Here is a 14755-nt window from a genome sequence, read left to right on the forward strand (position 1 = left end):
AAAAGCACTCCCATAACCCCATGACTGAAAACAGACTTACCTTAGTTGAATATTTGTAGAAATTAACAACCTTGCACTATAAGGTCTGAAGGTTGGTTCCTTATTGTTGCAAATACAACATTTCCATGTGAAAGGTGGGAACCTTTTCAGTCCATGTTCACACTTGGCTGCCCAGTACTGTGCTTAGGGGGACGCAAAGGGACAAGCAGGTACTGTCAATGCTTAAGACCACTGGAACCTGTGACCACAATTTACATTCCTTTGACCAGGTTTTAACATTTCTTGCGTTATGCCAAGATAACTGATAAAAAAAATTATGGTGTGCATGCTGGTATCATCACACAAGTATATTAAGTCACTTGACACCAATGTCAAAACTTTGGCCACACACACTTGTTTCCTCTGGTCCCTGTGCACCAGCAAGTGAAAGTGTAGTTATGTTCTCATTTCACCTCTGAGAGAGTTGATATTTGAACCAAAACGTTTGGTACTGCTCATTTGGACTAAGAGCTCTGTGTCACATCTGAGTTTGGGTAGTCACACTACACAGTCAGATATATGTTTCTTTATCATTGGTATTTCATCTCATTATTTGTCACATGGTAAACTTGAGAATCACACACAGCTTATAATAAGGCCAAAAAAGGCCATAATTTTGCCAGCATCTTGGATGGGTTGATGAAAAAGGACAATGTTCAGGTGATCTGGGTATTTTAAATGTTGGGCTGATCAGTTCATCTTTAACCAGTTCATTGAGCAAGAAGCAAAAAAAAAAGGTAGAGAAAAGCAGCTCTGCAAACACCAGGGGGCAAGACACATCTTGTTCTCTAGTGTTTCTGTAGCTTTTTTCATCTCACTTTTTTTTTTCGTTCACTTCCAGGTAATACTGGGTGAATAAAGTGGGCCTCATCACAGTCTCCTGAAATTTAACTTTCGAAACGTTGCATACAACAAAAAACACGGCACTGACATTCAAATGATCTTTGCTGTTTTATTTACAGTCACTGTGAAAACTAGTCTCTTTCACAGGTCTCATTTGGGTTGTCATGCAACACTTCACCGTGAGATACCACAACAACGCTAATTGATGCCTAGTAAAAGACGATGAATAAGCCAGCCTATTAGACAGAACTGGCTAATAAATACATTAACTTGCTCAAAAAGTCTTACTTTGTTTGTACACTGATGTACAGAGGAGGAGCAAGTAACTCCCCTTTACACCTAAAATCAAGAGCAATATTTTATTGCCTTTTCAAATTCAAGTGCCATTACTGACAAAAAGTGTACTTGAAAATTGTTTTACTTTATAAAAGCTATCCAGCTTAACAGCAGTTTTGAAGATAGCACTGACAAACTACAATTTTATGCTCTTAAAAACTTGTAATTTTTAATTTAAACTTAATTTTAAGAAAATTGAAGTGAAATAAATTACATTTATAACAATATTTGAATTCAACCTCTTCAGAGAAGTGCATGTCTCCAGGACGTCTAAAATGAAAAATGTCACACCCTGTTCAATATTCGATAACATGCCTGTTTTCATATTGCCTGACATATTTACAGCTGTACAAGCACAAAAATAAAATAATTTAAAACACCTAACATAAATTGACACATTTATTTTGGATTTATAAAATAAGTAACATTATTTCAGCAAGGCTTGGTTACCAATCTTTTCGGCCAAGGAATGGCAACACAGTCAAAACAAGCTTGTTTGAGTTTGCTAGGATGTTGTGCACTTCCGACATGGTCTTACTTGCAGTGCTGTCTCCATTGATTTCAAGAATCTCATCTCCTGGATTTAGAAGGCCGGCCATGAACTTTGAAGAGGAGCAATCCATAATACGACTTACAAACACTCCTTTCTTATACTGCTGAAAACCCTTCTGAATGAAAAATCCAAACAGCCCACCAGGGCTCCTCTGCAATTCCAAAACATAAGCACTTCCAAGATCTTCACGCATGGCAATGATTCTCCCCAAACTTTGGCCCCCTGTTGGCCGGCTTACTGCAGTTCGGCAGTCAAACCATTTCTTGGTCAACTCATTCACATGTATAGATTCTTTTTTGGACTTCTTCTTGTGAAATATACTTCCACTTTTGCTTTTGCTTTTGCTTTTACCCTTATCAAAAGATAACCTTGGTTTCTCACCAACAGGCACATCATTTACCACATAAAGACCAGATCGGCGACCAAACTTCCTTTTCTTCTTCCTGTTTTCATCAAAACCAGCAGGTAGAGAGTCGCCATACAAAGATTGCGTAATAACACTACCAAGACTATCGCTTCTACCAAGTTCAGGCATGCTTCTCCATTTTTGAACCATTATGTCCCTAGTATCAGTCTCTGATATTGGATTAAGCTGGTATGTGCTGAAATATCTTTCACGGGCTGACATGTGTGGACGCAGTAGAAATTCACTCTGTACACTGCAAACTGTTTCTGCATCTGAATCAGTCTCATCTTGACTTCTGCTGAAACTACGACTCTCTGAAAAGATGCTCCTTCGATAGATGCTTGAACCTGTTAAATGTAAAACAGAAAATTCACATTACAAAATTGTGACCAAGTTGAGCATTTTACAGTCTGATAGGTTTAGAGCTTGCTTCATTTTAAAACTAGGGCACAGACATTTACACTTAGAGAAAAGGTGTTAGGGTACATGGGCACAGTGCCAACTGCATATGAAGGTAAATTTTTGACATAAGCAGTCTGTGATCAATTTTGATTAAACTTTGAAAAAAAAATGAAATCTTTCAAAAGACCACATTTGTAACCATTTGCATTGTTTTAAAACAAAAGGTGACAATATGCTGACAAGCTAAACATAAAGAAGTAATCAATGGAAGGAAAACAGGCAAACAATTATTTGCTTCTGGAACTAACAGTCTCCAACATATCCAACATCCATTTTGCTATAAACAGGCTTAAATCCTAAACATTACTTTAGCCATTGAAGCTCTGTGCCACCTGCAACAATGTTTCTTCCAACTTTTAATTTTGTACAAAGAATAATAAATGACTGTGTTATTTTGGGCACAAAATTGTTTTATTTTAGTGAACGACAAGATTTAATTTCCATGTATTTCATATCTGCAAAATTAACCAGAAATAGTAACAGGGACAACAACCAATTTTTCCATTCCTTTGGCCTAAAAACCAATATTTCTTGGCTCTTCATTTGCAACCATTTTCATTAGTAATTTCAAAACAACTGTAACCTTGTGCTGCAGCAAAATTCATAATGGCTACAATATATCTGTAATTGATTTTTTTAAAATAAAGTTTAGCTAGTGCAATGCTAACCAAAAAATATCAGGACAAAAACATATTTTTAACCACAGAAAAGGCTCAGTTCAGAAAGGTTTAACTGAACAATGAAAAACTAATATTAGATGGAAACTGCCATAACCTCTTAAAATCATACACTTTAATCCTGGTATTTTAAAATTTCAATTCATGTCCAATTTACTGCTAAAACACTCTGACAACTCCTTTTCCCCAATGCAATTTTTAAACACAAATTATTTTTCAAGGATTGTATTAAATATTGAAAAAAATAAAAAAACTTGACTTTAAACCTTGCTAATGCAAGGAAAATTTATGACCGGCAAAGTTTATGGAAGCAATGTTTGTGTCAAATGAATTAATTTTCGCCTAACGCCTGGTACGGCGTGTTCTCTAACGAAATGCGATCACATGAAGTATTTTTAGCTTGAACAAGTAAAATATCTTCCCAAACAATTGTAAGGCACGACATCGCAAACACGGCCTTCCAGACATAGAAACAATGTATAAATTGCATTCAGTTTAAATATTTCGACTGGATATGTCTGCAGACTGTCTTAAAATGGCGAAATGTTTGCTTATACGACCTTAAAGACAGGAAAAAATCTCGCCCCTTCTCTAATTTACATGAAATTAATGTTGGAGCAATTTTGTTTCAACACCAGCTGGCTAAAAGCCGACAACCGTAAACAAATGCTTCCACCACAGGTAACAATTAAGCCCAAAATATGACCAATCGACTGTGAGAAATCACTAAATGTTACCATTATCGAACAAACTCGAGGGCTGTGCGCTCTTTTGCTCCCCAATAAATCGCTCCTTCTTTGCATCGTAATTAATTTTATGCAGCTCATAATCTATTAAATCACTGAATAAACATACGATAAAAGATTGGACACCGATATAGTTGGTAAATTGCTCTTTGCCTCAACCGCACTCGCCCGCCAAACACGAAAGCGGCTGAAAAATTTTTTTCAGCCCGAAAATTACGGTAATTTTCGTTTTTTCCCCTCGAGGTCAACTAAAACAAATGCAAACGTTTCCGCCTATTTTTGGATTGAAACAGTATTTTTAGACGAAAATCTATAGATCTAATAACGTAAAAAAAAAAAAGAAGTTTTGCGTCATTCGACGGAAACGAGCATTTGAAAAATCGCCCTAGGAAGTGAACAGTGCCCAGAATAAAACAACATTGTAAAACATGGACAAAGAAAAACATTGTTGAAACGGGTAAAATTACTGGCGTACATAAAGAGAATATTGGCCGAGTGACGCCGAGTGCTCGTTTTAATATCAGCAAATAATCTTCTGATTTACCGGAAATATAAAAGCTTTGATCGAAATGATGAATATTTCTTAGCCATTAAATTTTCTGAAAAATTGCTTTTATCTGTGCTTCCTGACTTTAAGACGCCCTCGAGTGAAAACTTACTCCTGCATATACCATTTAAATTTATGTTACTTTTAAGACCTTCTCTAATTTCAAAAATAGCACTCCAAACCAAAATACAGAATCTATTAAGACCGATTCATTGCATCCAGCATGCCGATCTATAAAATACACTGTAAAAAAGTGAAAATTTTCTGGATAAACTTTAAAAAAAAAACATTAATTATATTTTCTTTTATTTGGTGGAGTCTTGAGAAACGAATGACTAAAATGCAAATGAAACCTCCAAAACCTCAAAACCTTGACATGAGTGAATAAATTTCGTGCCTCGAAGGTAACTAAATCTCACCTAGGAAATATTCAAAGCTTAACCTGCCTTATCGCGTAACCTGCAGCTTAAGGAGAACTTACGGGAAGAAAAATCAAAATGTTCTTATCGACATTACATAAATAAACGGCAAGTAAAGAGTCGCATGTACGCACATGGCGAGAGGTGAGAAGATCGCGTCCAACAACAACAGTAGAGAATAGACCAAAACTTACCCCGTCTAATTTGTCCAGGCAAAGATCCGCTTCGATTCTGTCTCTGTTGGCTGTAAGTTGAGCTGTTAGCAGTTGTAGGGATGTCCAGGCTTTCAGACTGAATTTCCTGATTTCTGTAAGCCACAGATTTTAGAATCCCACGCCGATCTTTACTGCGGCTTTTGTGGCTGTCAGAATCGGAGCCGGCCAACTCCTGGGAATTGGTCTCTGACAACAAGGCTGTCAAACTTTTCGACTTTTGCGGAAGAGACTGGGTGCCGCTTAAACGCGGATCTACCCATCTCAGAGGTCTAGAAGACCTTGAATTGGGAGTACATGCACGATCAGTGGATATTCCACTGTCCTTGTCAGATTCCACGCTCTCCCCTGGGTACAGAAAGTGGCCATTACTAAAAGAGGTCGGCGTCGGTTCGTGGGACGTCTTCGAATGCACCGACTCACGGTCGATTTCATCGAACGCGCTATCACAACTATCCTCGAGGTTATGAAGTTTCATGGCGACCGAAAGAGGAGGTGGCCTTTTCCTTGATATAGTGACAACATCGGAACTTTGATCGTTTATTCCACTTCGCAGCACTTGTAATGTATCTGTTTTCGATGTTTGTATTTCTTGATGCTCCACTGATTTCGGTTCAAGCGACTCGGAACGATCAAAGCTTCTACTTCGCTGGTTCGAACCAGTTGACGATAGCGAAGAGGTTCTAGTAGAATTTTGGAATATTTCAGGATACTTAAGTTCCAATTCTTTAAAGCGATTCCGAGCTCGTTGTAACATCTCCTTGTGGGCAAAGAGGTCTTCTTCGAACATGACGCTCTTTCGAAAGCCGTTTCGCGACGAAAGATCGACCATACTCTTTGAAAATCCGTTTCTGTGGCTGTATGTTGACGACAAAACAGGGTTCTTTCTCTCCGGTGAATAAATGTTCGCGAAGTCAGTCACATCGGTTTTCGATGATATATCAAAACTCTGAGCTCCTGAACTCCTGTTCAGGTGACATGTTGGGGTCCGGTTTACTTCCTCTAGTGAATTCTCCGATCTGTACATCTTCTCTACCACTGTCATGTGTTTTAAGACTTTGTGGTAAAAGATCGCGACCTTCAGTGAAAATCGCTTCCTAAATCTTCACTTTCGGAATCAAAGATTTCTTGTGACCCGCTGGTAAGAGAGCGACTGATATTTGAGACAGAAAATTCGTTGTAAGAATGTGTTTGACGTCATTTTCAGTAATAAACGAGAGCTTATTTAAAACTAACCAATCACACTTCACTTCCGATCTATGCTAATTATTTTGCATATCCCAAAATAGCTGCTCGTGCTCGACTCCAAACATCGACGAAAGGACATGACAATAGACGGGAGACTAATGGCGAATTCTTTGTTCTTTTTTTCACGTTACCATTTCTATATGCCATTAGCGATCGCAAAACGTAAGAGCTAGAGTAAGTAATCATTAATATTTCAAAATATCTTGGATAAATCGGACATAATACGAGGTACTGACAGAAAATCTCAGCAGACTGCACTCGCAAGGAAACCTGACTCATCATCATCATAAAACTCCGGCAGTTCAGGGGTCAATTTATACAATGCATAACAATATCGGACCTTCGTTTGAACATTTTTTTTACCATTTTTGGGATAACGACTTTCGGGTTCTTCATCTTATTGTTGCGTGTTGTTGTAATGCGCGAAGTCTATGTCAACACTACAAACTGGTCAAAACACGAAACAGGAATCGTTACTTCCTCACCCATTCACCACTTGCAAATCAGATGTAATGTACTCTTTTTAGATCTTGACCTCTGACTACCATGTGATGTGCTTTTTTTAAATAATATTACTTTTTTTTTTTAGAGCGACGTGACTTCTGACCACGGTGCGAGCAAATTTGAACGACAGTCACTCGTAGCGCGTACTATTTACATCACAAAGAGCAGGGAACTGTCACCCACAAAGCTAGTGCTACCACGCATTGAACGGAACAGCATATGAACTCCCAAAATAACAGAACTTCCTTCAGCATTGCCCCTTCTAAATTTCTTAGCTACACGTAATGCAATCGACCAACACTCGGCTGATTAACTTTGACTCACGCGCCAGGTCTTCACACCTGTCTAGTCGGGTTATACATGATAATACCACATTAAGCTAACCCCTTTTTTTCCTCATAAAAAAGAAAAACATTTTTGTGAGAAAATAGTGGCTGAGATTGACCACACTCATGATAAAAATATACCCAAGCTGAGAGCTACACAGCATTTTTATCTTCTCCATTCGATCTTTCTTTAAGCTCTTTTTATTGAGAGTACTGGACGCCTTCGTAAAAAATTAAAACAAAATAATGCATTTGAAATATCTAAGTAAATACGAAGCTCATCGACAATTTATTTCGCAATATATTGGTTTTATTTGTTTTAAAATAACGAACTTGTATGTTACAACAGTGAAAAAGTCCTTCGAACCTCATGACATGTATGTGAACTACGTTTTCTCATCCTAGGTTGAGCCTTGTCTCTAAAATGAGACGTTCATTTGAAACGAGCAAAAGAAAATCACACATTTGAATCGCACGTCTCCTTACCAGCTGCATTGGAAAGAGAGTAGGAGCAAGACGCCCCCAAAACAAACCTTCAACACCAGAATCTTTCCAATCTCTCATTTAAATAATTTTTGTTCCTTTTTTCCATCAGTGGGGGTGGTTAATCACCCTCTTTGACGAACAGGTTAACACTGAAAACGTCATATCGCTTAAAGTTTTTTTTTTAAATAGTGATTAATGGTTGTCAAGTATCAAATGTTTACCATCATATGCATTTTTTAATTATTATTATTTTGTTCCGGTATACGTACGTGCTTTGAAACTTAGAGCAATAAGCAAGAATAACGGCTAAAAAACAGATACAATAGTTGTTCGTACAGAGGGCATCTGACGCTGTAGTAAATAACAAATAAATTTTCGTTTTCGGCTCTAAATATCGTCAGGTTACTTATTACAAGATATACACCTGAAGTGAATTCGCGCAAATTCTGCACAATTTTTGCCATATGCTAGGCATGCCCAAGAAGTCGCCTTAAGCCGACTTCAACAAACTAACAAAGTGAAAAGATCTGACCTTAGCCTCGAGAGAGACCAGTACGAAAAAACACATGCTTCAAAATAAGAAACATACTATGTGATTTGGGATCGTTCATTTTTTATAAGGTAGGGGGGGCTGGTGGGATTTGTGGGGGGGCCATGCGAAAAAAAATGGTTTTCGAGGGGGGGCCATCCCAAAAAAATAAGGGAAAAGGGGGGGTCACGTGAAATATTTTAGAAAAACTTTAAAATGGCATAATGTTTGAATATCAAAAAAAATTGCTGTAGAATAAACATAGAAGGCAGGATGCAAATTTATTACAAACTTTCCTTCTGCTTTAAAAAAACGTTTGGCGACAAAAAGCATTTGTAGCTACTGAAAAGAAGTATTTAACACTGTTATTTTCGAATGCAACTTGCACTGGCACTCATCTTCATCTTCGCTGTCGTCGAGTTCTGCGTCGCCGCTTGTGCTGCTATGGGAGTCTCTTTCACCAATGCTGCAAGAAGCAGCAATGCTTTCCGTCAGAGTGTACTCTTCAGGGTACATGAAGGTGTAAACATAATCTCTGACTTCCTGCTCAAGGTTTGTGGTGATTCTGCTGCTTACAGCATCGGTGAAATAATTCCCTTCCAAGAGCTTTGCGATGTATGGCCCATCTCTCCTAAATAACGACGTGACAACATCCTCAACTTTAATACACTCTTCCGGGACGGCCGTTCTAGAAGGGTACACAAGGCATTGTGGGAGATCATTTCCTTGCGGGTTTCCAACACAGATTCCATAAAATCGTTGGACGTTGTTTTCAGTCCGCTTCCTCTTTCTTTCATTTGACTTTCTGCGGTTTTCTTTTTGCCTTCTCCTTTTGTTGATGTGCTGTTTGAGTATGGCCTTGAATATGCTGTTATAATTGCTCTTCTTATTTTCTAGTGCTTCCATGTCCTGCGTGACCTTCGTCAACTTAGCTTCTCTACATTTGATCTGTTTTACATTAAAACTGTGAGCAAATTCTTCGCCCTGCTTTAAAGCAAGCCCATTGGACTGAAAGAGTGTGGAATCGTGTTCCTTTACATCTTTCATCTTTAGCTTTTTGTTTTACCTGCACAGGGCAAATTTATACATGCCTATCACTAGAGTAGAGGTAAAAACCTTCCAAATAAAGACATCTGTAAATTAAACGTAAGAATGTGTTTCACACAACACATCAACAGATTTCCAGTTTTTTCACAACACTTCGTACTTGGTTCAGTATCACAATGCAGGAGGAAGGAAAGACTCTGTTCCAGGCCACTGTTACTTCCGTAACATTGAGAAGTTTATGAATGAGCACTATGAGGAGGGGGAGAACTACAGGGAGTTTCTAAAGTTGTCCTGTCAAGAAAAAATAGGAGAAATTTGTTCTTTTTGTTGTGAATGGACTGGACCACCCATAGAAAGATACCCTAAACCAGTTCCTGACCATTCCTGCCTACCGGAATACCACTACCTCTCCTACCAGAAGAGCCCAAAAGAAGGGCGTGATCCAGATGATTGGCAGCCAAGGGTCCAAGCGAAGAAAGAGCATGGAAGTGGCAGGCTGGTTTTATCTGACCCAGAGAGCGTTGCTCTATTTGCAGATAAGTTTATTGTCAAATCAAAGTTTGTGGTGGATTATCTTCAGCATCTTGAAGCGCTGGAATTTAAAAGGAAAAAGAGAGCAGAAGAAAAGGCAAAGTTAAGGTTACCGTATACCTTCAGGGGTGTCTCGCGTCCAAGCGATGTAGCGCGTCCGGTTTAAGCTGTAGATACCTAAGCCCCTATATCAAATTAAAGCTTATAGAGCTGGCTATCAAACCATACCAAAAATTTTGAAATAAAATGAATTGCCAATTTTTTCACGGTCACCAAATGCAAGCGTCCTAATCACCTTTTGGAAGCTACAAGTCAAAGCGAATTTTGTTTTTCGCCAATTTATTTTTTTCCTCGGTTTCAGGACAAAAAGCGCTAAAAAAGCGTGTCTGCGTTTTTCCATATTCAGTTGTAGTAAAAAGTTACAGAACATTTTCGAAATAGGATTAAAAAAATGTGAAGTGATCGTACAAAAATCGCTCTCGGAGAAAAAATATTTCGAAATAAACAATTCGCAGACACGTTTTTGTTTTTTATATGTTAATCTAGCTACTGTCCAAATTTGAGGGCAAACAAACAAATTCCGTTTGAGTTGTAACTCTTTAAAGTGTCTGCTTCAAGTGAAAAAATTTATCCGAGAAAACAGCGCTAAGAAAAATATCTTACTTCGCAAACAAACTCCGCCCACAAACGCCTTCAACTGGGTTCTCAGATCACTGAGCCAATCAGCGCTTGGAAAATTTACTACCATTAACTCGCGGTGAAATTTACGCGTGAATCTGCAAAAAAAACCTTGCGTTTCGCAATGCGCTCAAGGCGGAGAGATAATTTTTCTGCAGCTGGGTTTTTCTTGAAGCTGGTTTGGCAAAATGGGGAAGACGAAAAAGGATACGAACGTTAGAGTAGCTGGGCGACGAGAACAAACAAAAGAAAGCGCGGCAGAGCAAATGTGCATGGATAATATTGCAATGGATCTCAATGAGTTGGACGATTCATCGGTATCGAACTCAACAAAAGAGTCACTGTAAACATCGCTGTTATCGCTGTCGAGTTCCCAAATTTTACACAACCTTTCTCTTCTCTTGACTCGATCTTTTTGCCCGCTTGATACGTCCGTAGCTTCATCCGCGAGGCCAACTTTCGCTTCTTCACTCATTGATGTATTTTTATTCATTCTTCGCTCTTTCGAACTGGTAAACGGACTTTTCCGTGGTCCATGTTTACTTATAACTTAATAGAATTACATCTAACACGAAAAATGCTTGGATTAACAATGCTGATTAACTGAGTAGCCAGCCAATTCGTGATATCAATATCGGTAATATTCCCGCGAAAGTAGTCTCGGTTGATTGCATACACGTTATAGGACTGTCAATCAAGAGGGAACTTTTACTTCCGGCCATAACGTAAAACATCCATTTCTCCGCCAATATTAGGTTTTTTTCAATTTTGTTTTCAGAAATTAGAGATTACTCTTCGACCATTAGTTTGAACCAAAAATCCAAATTTGAAGAAAATTGCCGATCTGAAGGTATACTGTAACCTTAAGTAGGGACGCAAAAGATAAATCATATGAGGATTATCCTTGGACTGAGTTGTGCGAAGATCTAACCAAGCTTAAAATGCTACGTGTTCCAGAACTAAACAAGTACTTGAACCACCACGGGCTGAAGTAGCATTTGAAAAGCAGCAAGAGTGAGAAAGTAAAGGCAATTGTAAGACATTCATGCTTGCAGCAGAAGAGCCCTCTCAGAGCTGGCCAACCAACACTGAGAAATGCCAGGACATTGACACAAAATGACAACAGGGCAAGTGCTGACAGCAGTGAAACGGATGAAAGTGACAATGATGAGTATGACAGTGATACCATTGACTCTGGGGAAGAAAATGACTCAAGTGACGTCATTCTTGCATTCATCAATTCAGATGAGGAAGATGCCAATGAGAGGCCAAATGCCACACGCTCAGGGCGAGCCATAACTAGGAGATCCGAAATTGACTTCTCTTTCTTTTGATTTGTTTTTTAAGCAACAGCTCTCTGTAGTATAGGGATTGTAAATATTGTCTTCATAGTGAGCACAATAACGTGAAGTAGGGGAATAATAGACAAATTTTAAAAAAGTTGAAATCTAAATATTGTTTGTCCAATTTTTTTTTGGGGGGGGGTCATCCCAAAAAGTGACCGCTATAAGGGGGGGCCATGTGAAAAAATTGGTAAGCTGAGGGGGGTCATGCGATTTTTAAATGGTACTTCCCAAATCCCACCAGCACCCCCTCCCTCATAAAAAATGAACGGTCCCTTAAAGCTGTGGATTCGAACATCGACAATTTGTTTCGTCGTCAAGGTCGATCAAACGACTCCAAATGTATGCAAAACAGCCGCGTCTCTGAATCTTTGCGCAAATTGTAGGTACTTAAAAGAAGGGTTAATCAGTGGTTATTCAGTGTGATAGGCCATTTCACTGTGCTATTTAAAAGAAAATTCAACACATTTTTTACATTAACCAAGCGCACTGCATTCGTATCTTGATGAAGCGCGAGGAATGATGAAGCGCGCGAGAAGAACGCGAGTATCCCACTCGCGTCACGCGTGGGACTCGTGTAACTCCGCTCCAAGGAGATTGGAATATGCGATGATCATTTTTGATGGATCACAAACTGAATAATGGTCATTGGCTGAGGAAAGAGGACTTGTGAGGGGAAAAAGATTTCTGCGCTCGAACCAAAGTCATGCAAAGTGACCCACACATGCCGAAGCTTGATCCCGATTGCTATAACATAAAGCGACTATGATCTGACTGGCAGCGCTCGTTTTCCTTACTGTTATTATTGTACTGCTGTAATTTTTTCTGTATTGACAATTTTGTATCGTATTTGCGTTGTATTAATACAACGACGGTCTTTGCAGCTTAAAGTCTGCTGAGTCTCTCTATAATGTTTATCTGCGATCCCTTTGAGGCTAGAACGTCTTATCCTGCTGAATTTCGAGAGAATAACAGACTGCTAGCAGTGTAACCTGAAACAAGCTGGAAACTAATGACGAAATAAGCAGGGTCCAAAGTTTGAAAACAAGAAGAGATAGAAGAAGATAAGAGGAACTCGACTTTTTAACATTCGGAATTTTGTTGTTTAGTACTTCACCCTCCTTTCGAGTCCCGCAAACACAGCGGATGTGAATCGACAGTGTGGTGTGCCAAACAAATAGAAGATGGTGTTCTATATTAATTCTTTCTAACAAATAGATTCCATGTTGTCGTGCGTCTGTTCAGTATTAGTATAAACCTACTAGCGCTCTATCACGAATGCCGTTCGCTTATTGGCTACGCTACTCACTATCTATTCTGTTTTAGTATATATCTATTAGCGTTCTATCACGAATACTGCTCTCTGATTGGCTACGCTACTCACTATCTATTAAACAATTAGATTATGAGCTCGAGATTTCAATCGCGTGATTTTTTTTTATGCTTTATTTCAAAATACAAACATTATTTACAACATGGTGTGTCTGTCAAGTACACTTACAAACTACTTACAAGCAAGATCAAAAAACATAACATTCCAATTCAGTTCTATTTAAATGTTCCGATACCGTTATTTATACCACCTACGTAAGGGAAAAGAGGTATCTACCCTTAAAACACTAAATAGATAAAACTAACTGATTAGACTAGAACGATGCCCTTGAAGGAGCATCTTCTTTATGATATTTAACTATTAGATGAATTTTAAACTATATTTTCAACGTTACATTTAGTGTTTAATTTATTGACAAAATCAGAGAGAGTAATTGATCTATTGTGGAGTTTGCTAGTATATATGTAATAGCGCATATACAACATGGTGTAATTGAGTTTTTTTAACAGAGTTTTGTTTGCAATTGAAGAGGTGGGAAAAAGGCCAAATAAAGTTTCTTTAACGAACGGGTGTTGATTAGTATAATTAACGTTATTGAACCATTGAATAACTCTTCGCTGGAAAGCTTTTGAAAATTGGCAATTAATAAAGGTATGTTCGATGGAGTCTTCATTTCCACAATATAAACAATCACTAACTTGTTTGATACCGAAGTAGTAGAATTCTTTCTCGGTGACTATAATTCTATGTAAGAATTTGTAGTGGAATTCTTTTAATTTATTTTCTTTGCAAATCTGTTTTGCCAAATCGAAGATATGTTGCCATTCGCTGAAATTTAAATTCATAGTATTACTCCATTTTTTCGGGCCGGTAGGAAATGAATAATTTACGTTTTTATTTAGTAGCCATTAGAAATCCTTTGCCTTTGGTTTCTGTAAATCGATGGCAATATTTTCAGGTAATTGAATCTTAGTTTATGATTTCCTAAATAATTTTCTTTAAAAGGTTTGTCTTGATTACATGCCTTAGTTACTAATGCTTTCGGAATAGCACTAATTACTTGATAAAAATTTAGTAAATTAGTTCTAAAGTCAAATTTGCTTTGAAACTCTTGAAAGGAAAGAAGTTGTCCATTTTCGTTAAGTAAGTCTTTAATACAAATAATTCCTTTGGAAAACCATTCCCGAAGAAAGAAAGAAGGGTTTCCCTCCTATTAAGATAGCTTCAATGTTGAAAAGGATTGTTTCCTGCCCCTGTTCATACTTGTACTGGGATTTAATTTCAGAAAAAAAGGATAGAATGTCCTCGTTGAAAGCTGGCAACTTAGGGTCTAAATATTTTGTGTCATAGTTACGTCTGAGCAGAAAATTTAATCCTCCAAGTTTTTAAAAAAAAATAGTTTGGTATTGATTTACAATTATGGCTGTCGGGATTTAAAAGTCTTGGGATCCAGGCAAGTCTTAATGCCTTTATCATTATATCGACATCAG

At 38.1% G+C, this 14755-nt stretch overlaps 2 protein-coding genes across 3 annotated transcripts; one reads left to right on the forward strand and one right to left on the reverse strand.

Annotated features, from left to right (window-relative positions):
- Positions 1-4: 4 nt before the first annotated feature.
- On the reverse strand, positions 5-7358 carry LOC145491656 (uncharacterized). 2 transcript variants are annotated; one of them, XR_014049873.1, is made up of 3 exons: positions 5223-7358; positions 303-2524; positions 81-177 (listed from the first exon to the last, which is right to left on the reverse strand). XR_014049873.1 is itself a non-coding variant. In XM_081470882.1 (2 exons), exons 1-2 carry the CDS (start codon positions 6283-6285, stop codon positions 1665-1667), a joined length of 1923 nt encoding a protein of 640 aa, XP_081327008.1. In that variant the 5' UTR covers positions 6286-7358; the 3' UTR covers positions 5-1664. The 2 variants fall into 2 exon arrangements, 1 of the variants encoding a protein (XP_081327008.1); XM_081470882.1 differs by having other exon boundaries at positions 5-2524.
- Positions 7359-9618: 2260 nt separating this feature from the next.
- LOC145491664 (uncharacterized) lies at positions 9619-11584 on the forward strand. Its single transcript, XM_081470898.1, has 2 exons — positions 9619-10019; positions 11458-11584. Exons 1-2 carry the CDS (start codon positions 9619-9621, stop codon positions 11582-11584), a joined length of 528 nt encoding a protein of 175 aa, XP_081327024.1.
- The last annotated feature ends 3171 nt before the right edge of the window (positions 11585-14755 follow it).

The sequence above is a fragment of the Orbicella franksi genome, chromosome 1 (assembly GCF_964199315.1).
Source record: "Orbicella franksi chromosome 1, jaOrbFran1.1, whole genome shotgun sequence".
NCBI classification, from domain to species: domain Eukaryota; kingdom Metazoa; phylum Cnidaria; class Anthozoa; order Scleractinia; family Merulinidae; genus Orbicella; species Orbicella franksi.